This window comes from Equus quagga, chromosome 6 (genome assembly GCF_021613505.1).
Source record: "Equus quagga isolate Etosha38 chromosome 6, UCLA_HA_Equagga_1.0, whole genome shotgun sequence".
NCBI classification, from domain to species: Eukaryota; Metazoa; Chordata; class Mammalia; order Perissodactyla; family Equidae; genus Equus; species Equus quagga.
In genome coordinates, this window is record NC_060272.1 from 54004068 (window position 1) to 54019445 (window position 15378).

The window sequence follows — 15378 nt, forward strand, 5'->3', positions numbered from 1 at the left end:
TTTTGATTACTGTTTTGATCTTATTGGTGACCAGTCTATTTAAACTCTCTATTTCTTCTTGATTCAGTTTCGGAAGGCTGTATAATTCTAAGAATTTATCCATTTCTTCTAGATCATCCAGCTGGTTGGTGTACAGCTTTTCATAGTATTCTCTTATAATATTTTGCATTTCTGAGGTGTCTGTTGTAATTTCTCCTCTTTTATTTCTGATTTTATTTATTTCAGCCTTCTCTCTCTTTTTCTTGGTGAGTCTAGCTAAAGATTTGTCAATTTTGTTTCTCTTTTCAAAGAAACAGCTCTTGATTTCATTGATTCTTTTCTACTTTTTAAAATCTCTATGGCATATATTTCCACTCTGATTTTTATTATTACCTTCTTTCTATTGATTTTGGGCTTAGTTTGTCTTCTTTAAGTTCCTTTAGGTGTTAAGATTGTTTATGTGAGATTTTTTGGTTTCTTGAGGTAGGCCTGTATTGCTATAAACTTCCCTTTTAGTACTACTTCTGCTGTATCCCATAAATTTTGGCATGTCATATTTTCATTTTCATCTGAAATGACACTTTTTAGTTGAGGAAAACTGAAAACAGATGGGGGTATCAGAGTATATTAAGGGATTATTGTTAATTTGTTAGGTATAATAATGGAATTGTAGTTATATTAGAGGCAAATATTGAGGCATCTATGAGAAAAATACATTACGTAAAAGAATAATATATTAAAAGATGACATAAAAAAAGTCTTGGGGGGATAGATCAAACAAGATGGACAAAATGCTGATAATTGTTGAAGTTAAGTGATGGGTAAAAAGCAGCTCATTATATACTTTTTGGAGAATATAAAAAAAATTTTCATAATAAAACAATTTTAAATGCCCTGTACACTGTATGTAAAGCATAGTCCCTGGTCTATTATAAGCACTCAAGAAAAGTTAGCAATTATATATTGGTGTTGTTTTTGTTGTTGTTATTATTATTATTATTATTACTATTACTAGAATCAGTGTGGTATATTGAAAAAAGAACATGAGCTTTGGAGGTCTGAGTTCTAACTCTGCCATTAACTGGCTATCTGATTTTGAGCAAATATTTTAACCATTTTAAGTTTCAGAAGGCCTATTTATAAAATGTGAAACATAAGAATATTTCCTTCAAAGGGCTGTTGTAGAACCAAATGAGATGATAAAGAAAAGTACATTGGAAATTGTACAATACATACATATTAACATTTTTAATTCTTGCTTATAAGAAATTTATAATTCAATTATAGATTAAATCTAATACATATCACAACTCTAAAAGAAAGCTGAATCAAAATAGTGAAAAAATACTATAAAAGTTCAGAGGAAAACAAGATTATTTCTACTTAGAGACGATTAAAAAAGACTTCAGAGAGGAAAAAACATCTGAGCTCTTAAAAACTAGCAGGATATTCACAGGGAAAGATGAGGGGAAGAAGCACAAACTGAAGCAAACAATATGAACAAGGGCTGGGGGAGCAACAGGGCATGGTACACGGAGGGAGATAAGAAACTCTCATCTGGAAGAACCAGAATTATAAAAAGAGTTTGGAGCCAGGTCATAGGTCATTTTGAGTGTCTCCCTGTGAAAGAGATTTTACCTGATAGGCAAGGTGGACCTTTCAACTTTTAGCAGGAAATTAAAACTAGGAGGTGCTTTCTAAGATTTATCTTACTGCTGATAGATCAGAAACTGCTATGGAACTGAAGATTACCTAAAAAATCGATACCATAAAAACATGAAGAACATGAAACTCAGGGATAGAGAAGGTATCTTATCTGAAAATCAGCCAGAGCTGACTTTTTATTTAAAAAGGAAGATATAATACATTAGAATTTTGGTAAGGGCAAAAAATATGGACTGCGGAATAAAAGAAGAGCTTAAGTACAAAAATTTCACCAGACTGCTGTAAAAAAAAAAAAGTTGACAAATCCTGGCAAGTAACTTCACTGAACTATATTCACGTAGAAGTGATTGTGAATTATTAATTGTGCCCCATTAAATACAAATTATGATGACTTGATTTCCAATTTTGTCTAACATCAGAAACCAGAGAATATCATTATACATATACATGGTTAAATTTTCATTTCTTAAAACAAAACACTGCATATTTTTAAAATTAATTCTTAGGTAAGGGGTACCCGAACATTTTAGACCACCACATCGCTAAAGTATTTTTTCCTTCAAATATCTGATAAAATGCAACTGCCTCTCAAAACTCAAGTATTCTTACTCAAAAACAGAAGTTTATTCTTAGGGAGTTTTTAAACAAAAAGAAATTATGCACCTATAGGCTGATCCTATAACTTAAAATCTTTGCAATAAATATTTGTATATCAAATAGAATATAGGTCTACAAATCAAAAGAAAAGAAGATTTGGAAAGGAAGGAAGCTTATTCTTGAGTACACCTAGGACAGAAAAAGCATCATTAGCCAAAAACAAATAAGCATTTCTCTTTTTTCCCTCTCAGTAACACTGTAATAAACAGAAAGTTGTGCTATGATTTAAAAAAAAACACAAAAGCAAAAAAACCCAGAATGAAACTCCTAATTGTATGAAAGGTACATGTAATGTTATAATTATAGTATGTAGAAAATAATGCATGTGGTACATACTAAAGTGCTTCTACAATATGCAGCAGTATATCTAAGGGACCATCAAAAGTGTAATTTCAGGGCACCCTAGCCCTTTTGGCTGACAGGCAGCAATTCAGCTTCACTTACTGGAAAGTCGATAAGCTGTGTCATCAAACCCCACATAGAAAACCGAAAGCATAAAAAAAATCAATTTTGTTTTGCCAAAATAAGACATGGGCTACTTTATTTCGCTACAATAAGCGATTTTATGAAACTGTTTTTAGCTTCCCAACAGTTATGAAATCTTGTGTAATATCATAGACTATTAGAAAAGATAGTATTGTAAGAAACGAAAAGGTAGGATTGGGCTTAATAAAGATGATAAACCATGAGATACCTCAAAATCAACACTTATTCCTTTAATTTCCTCATTGTCAAAGTTGCCACTGGTAACTGAGCAATCTTTCACAGCATCTCTAAATTTACAACTTCAACTATGGAAAATTTCTTTCCTGGACTCCAGCCAGTTTCTAGTTTGCAAACAGAAGGCTGGGTAGACTGTATCTATCTATACCCATTTGTATTAAGAGCATTCATTACAATTTATTGTATAATTATACCAACCCACTGCTGGCTTCTCTGTCAATATTTAATCCCCAAAGCTTCACTTCTAATTGACTTCTTTTTTAAGTAGTCATCACGTAATGTTTCAGAAAGAGAAAGAGAAAGCAGTCTGATCAAGTTTTACAAATGGCTTACTTAGTTTCAAAATAAATCATGTGACTAGGCATTTTCCCAGATGGCTGTCACTTTGCACTTGAGTGAAAACATGCTACTCCATGAGAGTTGAGAGTCAGCAGTCCTCAACCTACCAGCTGCACCTTCACTTGCCTTTTTCTTTTCTGATTGTTTTGTTTCACAATATGGAAATAAGGGTGAAGGTGAGAAAATGCAGAAAATATTAAGAGAGGTACTGAAATACCACTGATAAATGAAGCAGGACATTTTCAAAGCTCTTCATGAAAGACCTGCATTACCATGATTGCAGCAGTATCTATTCCTGAAAAAGAAACCTCCTAGATGATCAGGGCTCTGAGGAAAGCACAGGGAAAGAGAACACATAACTCCATACCAGCCCTTAGACCAAGCACATCTCTTGTGGGGTACTTACTTTGCATTTGCCAACGAATATTACAGGTGGCTTTGCACTCCCTCAAACTTACCGCATGGAAGCTGTCAAGAATGCAACCATAGTGAACCCGGAGGGCACTATGCTAAATGAAATAAGCCAGAGAGAGAAAGACAAATACTGCATGGCATCACTTATATGTGGAATCTTAAAAAAAGAAGCCAAATTCATAGAGACAGAGTAGAAAAGTGGTTGCCAAAGGCTGGGGGATGGGGAAAATAGGGAGAGGTTGGTAAAAGGATATGAATTTTCAGTTATAAGATGAATAAGGCCTGAGGAGCTAATGTATAAGATAGTAACTACAGTATAGCACTGTATTGTATAATTGAAATTTGTGATGAGAGACCTTAAATATCCTCACCAAGAAAAAAAAAAGTAAATATATGAGGTGAGGGATGTGTTAATTAACTCAGTGGGGGAAATCCTTTCACAATGTACATGTATATCAAATCATCACATTGTACCTATGAAATATACTACAATTTTGTCAGTTATACCTCAATAAAGCGAGGGGAAAAAAAAGAGTCTAACCACAGACTCTCACTCAGATCTTAACACAGATGTTAGCTTTTGAAAACAAGTTTGAAAGGAACTGAAGTTAGCCTAAAGTACTCAAAAAGTTCTATTTAGATTTCAACCAGCCACCGTGGTCGTTTCTACTCCCTGACCTCATAAATGTAAGCATGCACAGAATTATACCTCATTTAATTAGCTAAATACTAATTAGCACTTAATTATTATAAATTTTTAAGTAACTAGTATGTCATTATTCTGTCCTAGTGATAACGCTGCCAGTGTCTGATCCTATCAGTATATAACCATATCCAGTTGAATGGGCCACTTAACTATTTACTCTTTTAAGTGGGCACTCCCGAGATTCTAATTTACTTTTTTCCTTCACTAAACAGTCGCAATTTTACAGAATAAGAAATCCAGTCAATTTGTCTTAGAATCTCCTGAAAGTAATCCAACTAAGCCTAAATTTTAAGTTCCTATCACTTCTAAATCATTTTGACTACTCAGTTGGAATTTATTCTAGGTAGTCTTCTAAAATCCACTAATTCATTCAGCAACATTTGTTGAATGACTGCTGTACGCAAGGCAACAGGGAGGATGCAAAAATAACGAAGGCTCTTCTCAAGGGGCTCTTTTCCTCAAGGGGCTCTCTCCCTCTTTAGTAGACAGATGGCAGGTAAACACACAGAAGCCAAAAGAAATCTATAAATGACCTGCTATAACAGTTCAGAGAATGGGGTCAAACCTTCAGGCTGAAGTGTTTAGGAAGACTTTATTAAAGAAGCATAATATAGAATATTACTGCCAGAGGGACCTTAGAAAACACCAATTCCAATCCTATCATTTTGTAGATAAGGAAAAATAAAAAAAGGAAAAGAGACAAAAAAAGAAAAAGCCCTTTGAGGAGGAATAGCAATCTCTTCAATATCACACAGAGTTGAAAAATCTGGACAAGAAGGTAGGTCTCTGGATTTCCAGCTTTCTGCTTTTCCATGTACCACAATGCCATTCTGGGGTTGGAAGGATTTCAATAGGCAAAGACAGGGAAAGAAAAAAGCATGCTGGAAAGAACAAAGGCTGGAGTATAACAGTGATAAGAACAGAGACTATTTAACTTACTGGAGGACAAGAGTTTGAAGGGAGGAGTGAGACACGAGGCTGCAAGTAGAATGGGATTACACACCTGAGGACATCAAATGACAGCCTGAGAGAGTCAGACCTTTTCACTAGATAAGTTAATGGACATAGGTAGCAGAATTTACTTACAAAATTTAAAAGTTCCTTCAATATTGGTATTATTATATGACACTAACGGACTTACAGGTTTATAATGAAGGAAGAGAAAATCCTTCTGATGTGAAAAAAGCCAGCTAAATGTAGCAAATTTATACTGAACACAATCTCCTTTTGTCAATTTTTCTCTTTCTCGACAGCAGAGGGGGACAGGATGGGGTAAAAGAAGGCAAGACACCGTGATCTGCTGAAGATAGGGGGATTTTGTGACAGCACCAACAGAGACATGTTTGTGATACCCCACACCTTGCTCCTCCTGAGGATCTTTAACCCACAGGCTCTACCCGTGGCTCCTGAGCAACTCTAGGCAAGCCTGAAAATCAGCAACATCTCTCATCCTCACCAGATGCTGGGGTCCAGCCACATACCTGTAGAGCAGTAGCTGCTCTTCGCTCCACCCCACTGCCTAGCTCTTTGCCCTACTGTATTGTTCCCTTCTTTGGGACTGGAAATAGACTAGAGGTAACACACCAGATTTCACACCAATGTTTGCATAGCACTCTAGAGCAATTTCAAAGCGCTTTCATAGCCTCTTTTTCATTTATCATAAAGCATAAGCAAACCTCTGTTATACCTCACCCCTCACCCAGCATAGCTCTCCTCAACCCCCAGAAGTTAGAATATGCTCTCTGTCTCTCTGGTTACTGGCTAGACCCTAAGTTGAACATTTCAACCTAGACAACTCTTCTGAAACCCTGACTCTATTATCTGCTCAATGGTAAGCACTGCCTTTGCCAAGAAACTCCTACTGTGTCCCACCCACTAAACCCCTAAGGCATCAATACCATCTGGGATATTTCAAAGATGCTTAAACATCAAAGCTTGACCTCTAGGGGCCTTCCTTTTGAAAGCCTGCTTTTCAGCAAAATTATTCCTCAAGCCCCAGCTTTGCCATGTAATCTGCTGCTCCTGAGATGCCAGCAGACTCTGTGTCTAAGGCCATTGTGGTGATGGCAGAAGTCCTGAAAAAAACATACTGACTGAATCAGGGTTTAACTACTTATAAAGTTTGTGAAGTACTCTTGGCTATATAGTCATCATTTTTCAAGTGAGATGAGAACTGGACTTCCTGGGTTTCAATATGAAGGGCTGAATACTAGACTATTAATGATCATCCTCCAACTCTGGTATATAGACTCAGGAAAAATAAGTTTTCAGTATATAAAGGTAGGTAGAGGTGAGTAACATCAGCATCATGGTAGAGTGAGCTCTTCACTTAGACTCTTCCCCCTAGGATACAATGAAAAGAACATTCATAAACCAACAGAGGACATTCACACAACACAAAAGAAGTCTGAGAGACCCACGCAGCAATATGTCTGAAGGTGAAGGTGCTGGACCGCTAGGAGGAAGTGGAAGGAGGTAAGGGGATCTTCTCTCCCTCCCCAACAGCAACCCAGGTTACCGGACCTTGCACAGCTCTGAGAAAAGAGGGGGGGGAGGGACAGCTATCTGTGGCAATGCCTTCACTGTCCAAGTTCCCTCAAAACTCGTGGGAAAGCTCTACACAGAGGAGGCTATACTATTGTGAGGGTGTTTTCATCAAGACAGCAACCCAGGAGAGCAGATAGCGAGGGCAGAGCAAGAACGCCCCTGGGATTGTGCACACGAAAGAAAGTGCATCTCCCACTCCACTCAGTGCTCCAGCTCAGCCTGTTGGCCACAGCACATGCACAAACATTATAAAAGGAGCAGATGTAAGCAAGTGAGCCAGCAATTGCAGATGGGCCCTTTCAGCAAAGATTCCAAAGGACAGGCACAGGCACAAGGAATCACAGCAGGCTCTGAATACACAGAACCTGACCCCACCCCAGTGGCAGCAGGTGGAATCTGCAATCAGATACTACCACTATGAGAAGACACCAATCCATGCCATCAAACAGTATGAAGAAACATATTAATACTCCAGGCCAGAAGGAGAATGAGAAGCACCCAGAAATCAATCCTGAAAGCACAGAAATTTACAACTTAAATGACAGAGAATTCAAAATAGCTATCACAAAAAAACTCAATGAGTTACAAGAAAATTCAGATAGACAGTTCAATGAAATCAGGAAGAAAACTAATAAACAGAGGGAATTCTTCACAGAAGAGATTGAAACTATAAAGAAGAACCAATCAGAAAACTTGGAGATGAAAAGCACAATGGATGAGATAAAGAAAAATCTAGACTCCCTGAATAACAGAGCTGATATTATGGAGAACGGAATTAGCAATATGGAGGACAGAAATATAGAAATGCTTCAAATGGAAGAGAGAGAACTAAGACTAAAAGGAAATGAAGAAATTCTCCAAGAAATATCCGACTCAATTAGGAAATGCAACATAAGTATTATAGGTATTCAAGAGGGAGAAGAGAAGGAGAATGGAGTAGAAAGCTTGTTGAAAGAAATAATAGCTGAGAACTTCCCAAACCTGGGGAAGGAGTTGGAAATACAAGTAAAAGAAACTAATAGAACTCCTAATTATATCAATATAAAAAGACCTTCTACATGGCATATGTTAGTAAAACTTGCAAAAGTCAACGACAAAGAAATAATATTAAGGGCTGCAAGACAGAAGAAAACAACTTACAAAGGAACCCCTATCAGGTATTCAGTGGATCTCTCAGCAGAAACCTTACAGGCTAGGAGAGAGTGGAACAATGTATTCAAAATTCTGCAAGACAAAAACTTTCAGCCAAAAATACTCTATCCAGTGAAAATATCCCTCAGATACAATGGAGAAACAAAAACTTGCCCAGATAAACAAAAGCTAAGGGAGTTCATTGCCTCCACACCCACCACTCCTCCCCAAAAGAAATGATCAAGAAGGCCCTCATATCTGAAAAAGAAAAAGAAAGGGTTTACAGAGCCTTGAGCAAAGAGATAAACAGGCAGACAAAGTCAGAAAATTGCAGCTCTCTATCAGAACAGGTTAGTAAACAATTATAACATTAAAGATAAAGGGAAGGAAAACATAAAAAATAACTATAATCTCATCATTTTAATCACAAACTCACAACACAAGATGAAATAAGTTGTGACAACAATAACTTAGAAGGGGAAGAGAAAGGGATGGAATTGGCTTAGACTAAGGAAATAAGAGGCTATCAGAAAATGGCCTATGTCATCTATGAGATTTTTATACAAACCCCCTGGCAACCACTAAACAAATAATCAGAACAGAGAGACAAATGATAAATAAGGAGACAATGGAGAAAACCTTCATAGAGAACTACCAAACTGAATTGGTAGTCCAAAATACATGGATGAGAAACAAGGGAAATACAGAACAACTGGAAAATGAATGATAAAATGGCAGCATTAAGTACTCATATATGAGCAATCACTCTAAAAGTAAATGTATTTAATTCACCAATCAAGAGACACAGAGTGGCTGGATGGATTAATAAACAAGACTCAACAATATGCTGCCCCCAGGAAACACATCTCAGCTCTAAAGACAAACACAGGCTCAGAGTGAAGGGGTGGAAGACAATACTCCAAGCTAATGGCAAACAAAAGAAAGCACGTGTTGCCATACATATATCGGACAAAGTTGACCTGAAGATAAAAATGGTAGTATGGGACAAAGATGGGCAGTATATAATGATAAAGGGGACACTTCACCAAGAAGACATAACACTTATAAATATATATGCACCAAACACAGGAGCACCAAAGTACCTAAAGTAACTACCAACAAACTTAAAAGGAGATATTAACACCACCACAATAATAGTAGAGGACCTTAACACCCCACTTACATCAATGGATGGATCATCCAGACAGAAAGTCAACAAGAAAAAAGTGGAATTAAATGAAAAACTAGACCAGATGGACTTAACAGATATATAGAGAGCACTCCATCCAAAAACAGCAGAATACACCTTCTTCTCAAGTGAACATGGAAAATTCTTAAGGACAGACCATATGGTGGGAAACAAGACAAGCCTCAATAAATTTAGGAAGATTGAAATCATATCAAGCATCTTTTCCAACCATAATACTATGAAACTAGAAATGAAATATAAGAAAAGAGCTGGGAAACTTACAAACTCGTGGAGATTAAACAATGTGCTACTGAATAACCAATGAATCATTGAAGAAACTGAAGGAGAAATGAGAAAATACCTGGAGACAAATGAAAATGAAAATACACCAGACCAACTCATATGGGATGCAGCAAAAGTAGTTCTAAGAGGGAAATTCATAACAACACAGGCCCACTTTAACAAACAAGAAAAATCTCAAATAAGCAGTCTTAAACTACACCTAACAGAATTAGAAAAAGAACAAACAAAGCCCAAAGTCAGCAGAAGGAGGGAAATAATAAAAACTAGAGTAGAAATAAATGAAATCAAAACCAAAAAAAAAAAAAAAACAGTAGAAAGGATCAATGAAACTAAGAGCTGGTTCTTTGAGCAGATAACAAAATTGACAAGCCCTGAGCCAGATTCACTAAGAAAAAAAGAAAGAAGGCTCAAATAAATAAAATTAGAAATGAAAGAGGCAAAATTACAATGGGTAGCACAGAAATACAAAGGATTATAAGAGAATACCATGAAAAACAATTCGCCACAAATTGGACAATCTAGAAGAAATGGATAAATTCTTAGACTCATACAACCTCCCAAAGCAGAATCAAGAAGAAACAGAGACTCTGTATAGACAAATCACAAGTAAAGAGATTGAAACAGTAATCAAAAACCTACTAAAAAATAAAAGTCCAGGACTAGACGGCTTCTCTGGAGAATTCTACCAGACATTCAAAGAAGATTTAATACCTAATCCTTCTCAAACTATTCCAAAAAGTTGAAAAAAAACAGAACACTTCCTAACACATTTTATGAGCCCAACATCACTCTGATCCCAAAGTCAGACAAGGACAACATGAAGGAAAATTACAGGCTGCTATCACTGATGAACATAGATGCAAAAATCCTCAACAAAATATTGGCAAACTAAATACAGTAATACATTAAAAGGATCATACTCCATGAATAAGTGGGATTTATACAAGGGATGCAGGGATGGTTCGACATCCACAAATCAATCGATGTGAAACACCATATTAACGAAATCTATGTGAAACATCACATTAACATATGATCGTCACAATAGATGCAAAGAAAGCATTTGACAAGATCTAACATCCATTTATGATAAAAACTTTCAATAAAATGGGTATATAAGTAAAGTACCTCAACATAATGAAGGCTATATATGACAAACCCACAGCCAACATCATATTCAATGGGGAAAAACTAAAAGCCAGCCTCTGAGAATAGGAACAAGAGAAGGGTGCCCACTCTTGTCATTTTTATTCAACATAGTACTGGAGGTTTTGTCCAGAGTAATTAGACAGAAAAAGAAATAAAAGGAATCCAAATAGTCAATGAAGGAGTGAAACTCTCACTATTTGCAGATGGCATGATTTTACATAGAGAAAATCCTAAAGAATCCATTGGAAATCTACTAAAAATAATCAACAACTACAGGAAAGTTGCAGAGTACAAAATTAACTTAACAAATATCAGTTGTATTTCTATATTCTAATAACAAACTAACAGAAAAAGAACTCAAGAATACAATCCCATTTACAATCTCAACAAAAAGAATAAAATATCTAGGAATAAAGTTAACCAAGGAGGTAAAAGACCTGTACAAGGAAAACTATAAGACAGTATGGAAAGAAATCAATAAGGACATAAAGAAATGGAAGGATATTCCACACACATGGATTGAAAGAATAAACATAGTTATAATGTCCATACTACATAAAGCAATCTACAGATTCAGTGCAATCCCAAGCAGGATCGTAATGACATTCTTCACAGAAACAGAACAAAGAATCCTAAAATTCATATGGGGCAACAAAAGACCCCGAATAGCTAAAGCAATCCTAAGAAAAAAGAACAAAGCTGGAAGCATCACAATCCCTGATTTCAAAATGTAGTACAAAGCTATAGTAATCAAAACAGCATGGTACTGATACAAAAACAGACATGCAGATCAATAGCACAGAATTGAAAGCCACACATCTATGGAAAGCTAATCTTCGACAAAGGAGCTAAGAACATACAATGGAGAAAAGATAGTTTTTTCAACAAATGGTGCTGGGAAAACTGGACAGCCACATGCAAAGAATGAAAATAGATCATTATCTTTTGCCATTCACAAAAATTAACTTAAAATGGATCAAAGACTTGAAGGTAAGACCTGAAACCATAAAACGCTTAGAAGAAAATATAGGCAGTACACTCTTTGACGTCAGTCTTAGAAGGATCTTTTTTAATACCATGTCTACTCAGGCAAAGGAAACAAAAGAAAAAATAAACAAGTGGGACTTGAACAGACTAAACAGCTTCTGCAAGGCAAGGGAAACCAGGATCAAAACGAAAAGACAACCACCAACTGGGAGAAAATATTTGAAAATCATATATCCGACAAGGGGTTAAACTCCAAAATATATAAAGAACTCATACAACTCAACAACAAAAAAACAAACAAGCTGATCAAAAAATGGGCAGAGGATATGAACAGACATTTTTCCAAATAAGATGTACAGATGGCCAATAGGCACATGAAAAGATGTTCAACATCACCAATCATCAGGGAAATGCAAATCAAAACTACACTAAGATATCACCTTACGCCCGTCAGAATGGCTATAATCACCAAGACAAAAAATAACAAATGTTGGAGAGTATATGGAGAAAAGGGAACCCTCATATACTGCTGTTGGGAATACAAATTGGTGCAGCCACTATGGAAAACAGTATGGAGATTTCTCAAAAATTTAAGACTAGAACTATCATATGACCCAGCTATCCCACTAATGGATATTTATCCAAAGAACTTGAAATCAACAATTCAAAGAGATTTATGCACCCCTATGTTCACTGCAGTATTATCCACAACTGCCAAGAAGTGGAAGCAACCCAAGTGCCCACTGACTGACTGCATGAAGAAGATGTGATATATATATATATATACACACACACAATGGAATACTACTCAGCCATAAAAAAGACAAAATCATCCCACTGGCAACAACATGAATGGGTATTATGTTAAGTGAAATAAGCCAGACAGAGAAAGACAAACACCGTATGATTTCACCCACATGTGGAGGATAAACTAACACATGGACAAAGAGAACAGATTAGTGGTTACCAGAGGGGAAGGAGGGTGGAGGGTAGGCATAAAGGGTAATGGGTCACATTTATATGGTGACTGACAAATAACAACATACGACTGAAATTTCACAATGTTATAAACTATTATGATCCCAATAAAATTAAAAAAAAAGGTAGGTAGAACTTTTCAAATAGTGAAAAAAAGACCATGAGTAATTTATTGCTCTCCTTTTAATTCTTATTTAGATAAAATGAAACAAGAGAATATTAAAGTCCTTTTTAACAAAACAGTGATACACAGATATAATGTTAACTGAGCACCTACTATGAGCCAGGCGCTGTGTAAAGTACTTTTCATGCGTTATCTTCATGTTCTTTACATTAGCCCAACAGAGTACATACTATTTTTATTCTCAGGCTAGATATTGGGACTGAGCCTTAATAAGATAGGTAATTTGCCCAAGGTCACAGCCATCTGAGAAAGAGCTGCTATTGGACCTCTAGCCAGCTAATTTCCAAGCCTGTGCACTCAACCAGCAAACCATTCAACTGGCCCATTTTTATTTAAAAAAATGAACACTTCAAAATTGTAAGTTTGAGGGATAAAGAATATATACTGTTTATATAAGTTTTAAAAAAGTAAAAATAAAGACCGAATCCCTTCTGAAAGTTTATTAGCCCTAATTTAAGATCAATTTTTAAAACCAAAAGTGCTTGCTGTTCGCTGTGACTCTGATAATTCAACTGAGGAAAATTATCAGAACCCTCTAAATATAAAATATCCATCCATTCCTTCAATAAACACATATTGAATATCTACTATGTAGTAGGCACTATGCTAGGAACTGCGGATAGAGAGGTGAGCAAGAGAACCATGGTCCCTGCCCCTGAGGAACATACAGACAAGCTCAGAAGACAGTCATTCTACATGTCAATATAGTAACTTGACCAGTGTGATGACAGGGAGATAAACGAGCATAGAAGCAGGGGAAACCTAACTCAGCTAGGAACAAGGAAAGACCTCCTAAGACTTAAGGGAAAGGGTTAGGGAAGGGGACTGGGAGTGCTCCATGCAGAAGGACAAGCATGCACCAAGGACCAGAGCGGAGCTAAGAAACTGAAGGAAATTTAGAGTGCTCAAAGCAAACACAGAAAGAGAAAGGAGGCAGCCAAGGCTTAGGATTAGAAAGGTGGGCAGAGGCCAGATCCTGCAGGACTCTGTAAGACACACTGAAGACTATACCGAAGGGCAATGGGCAGCCAATCTAAGTAAAAAGACTTCGTCAGATTTTAGTTTTACAAGTATCAATCTGGCTGCAGGGCAGAGAGTAGATCACAGTGGGAGTAAGGTTGGGTGGAGCTATATTAGGACACTATTGCTGTAAACCAGGTGATAGGTGATGGTGAGCTCAGCTGGGGTGACACACATGGGAAAGAAGAACAGATACTTATAAGTAGAACGGACAGGACTTGAAAGGTGATTGAATCGGGGGTGATTTAAGCCCTCAAATTCTAAAGTTTAGAAAGTTGAAGACACTCATCATTTAATTAAATTAGTCATTTAGTTGGGAAAAAGAATCACTTCTAAAAACTTATTCCAACAAGGAGAAGAAACTTACTGCTTTCAAACTGTTACTATCATGTATTCAGTGGTACCTGAGTTCCAGCCATAACTCACCTGGTTACCAACCAATAACAGGTGTTCTCCGAGAAGAAAGTCTTTGAGCATATCTTCCATTACTATCATGTGCTAGAGAAAAAAGAACTGGTGGTTAATTGTGTTTTGTGTAAGCAAAGTGAAATAAGAAAGTCAGCTAAAAAGATATCTTCATGGAAAGTAAAACATCTATTCTAATAGACAATACTCGAACAGACTGATTTTAAAAAAACAAAACAAAAATCAGTGCTGTGGTTATAAGTTATATAATCATTTAGGTCACTGACAGTGAAACCTGAAACAAGGCTAAGCCACCAATCAATATTTCAAAGAGCTTTTATAATTCAACTGAAATATTTTTCAGCTATTGCGCTATGTAGAGTTGGCTGGTAATTTCATATAATATTTAAATTAACATGTGCTAGTGTAAATATACAAAGGCTTTCTAAAAATAACTGGGGAGTTCCATGGAACATTTTAAAGATTTTATTTTTTTTAAAGATTTTATTTTTTCCTTTTTCTCCCCAAAGCCCCCCGGTGCATAGTTGCATATTCTTTGTTGTGGGTCCTTCTAGTTGTGGCATGTGGGATGCTGCCTCAGCGTGGTTTGATGAGCAGTGCCATGTCCGCGCCCAGGATTTGAACCAACGAAACACTGGGCCGCCAGCAGCAGAGCGCGTGAACTTAACCAGTCGGACACAGGGCCAGCCCCTCCATGGAACATTTTATACTAACTTGTTCTTAACCATTATCTTCAAAGGATGCACAGCTTTAGAATTAAAGATATATTATTTACTTTCCATATTTTTTTATTCTAATCGTGACACAATATAATAAAAGAACAAGATTAAAGTTGTTCACAATAGCTACAGAGGAAATTACATTGCTCTTTTGAATCTTGAAAAATAGGACAACAGTAAGTAGGTCACAAAGGCTCATCGGGGGTTGAGAGGAGAATTATACTCCGGAACGATTAATACCCCTATTACTTTCTCTTGGTTT

General features: G+C 36.5%; 1 protein-coding gene across 2 annotated transcripts in view; it reads right to left on the reverse strand.

The window, feature by feature from the left end:
- VWA8 (von Willebrand factor A domain containing 8) overlaps positions 1–15378 on the reverse strand; it is a 357132-nt gene that overhangs the window by 202532 nt on the left and 139222 nt on the right. For both annotated transcript variants that reach the window (XM_046664107.1, XM_046664108.1), the window contains one exon: positions 14398–14469. In XM_046664107.1, coding sequence (XP_046520063.1) covers positions 14398–14469 — 72 coding nt within the window. The remainder of the gene's footprint in view (positions 1–14397; positions 14470–15378) is intronic.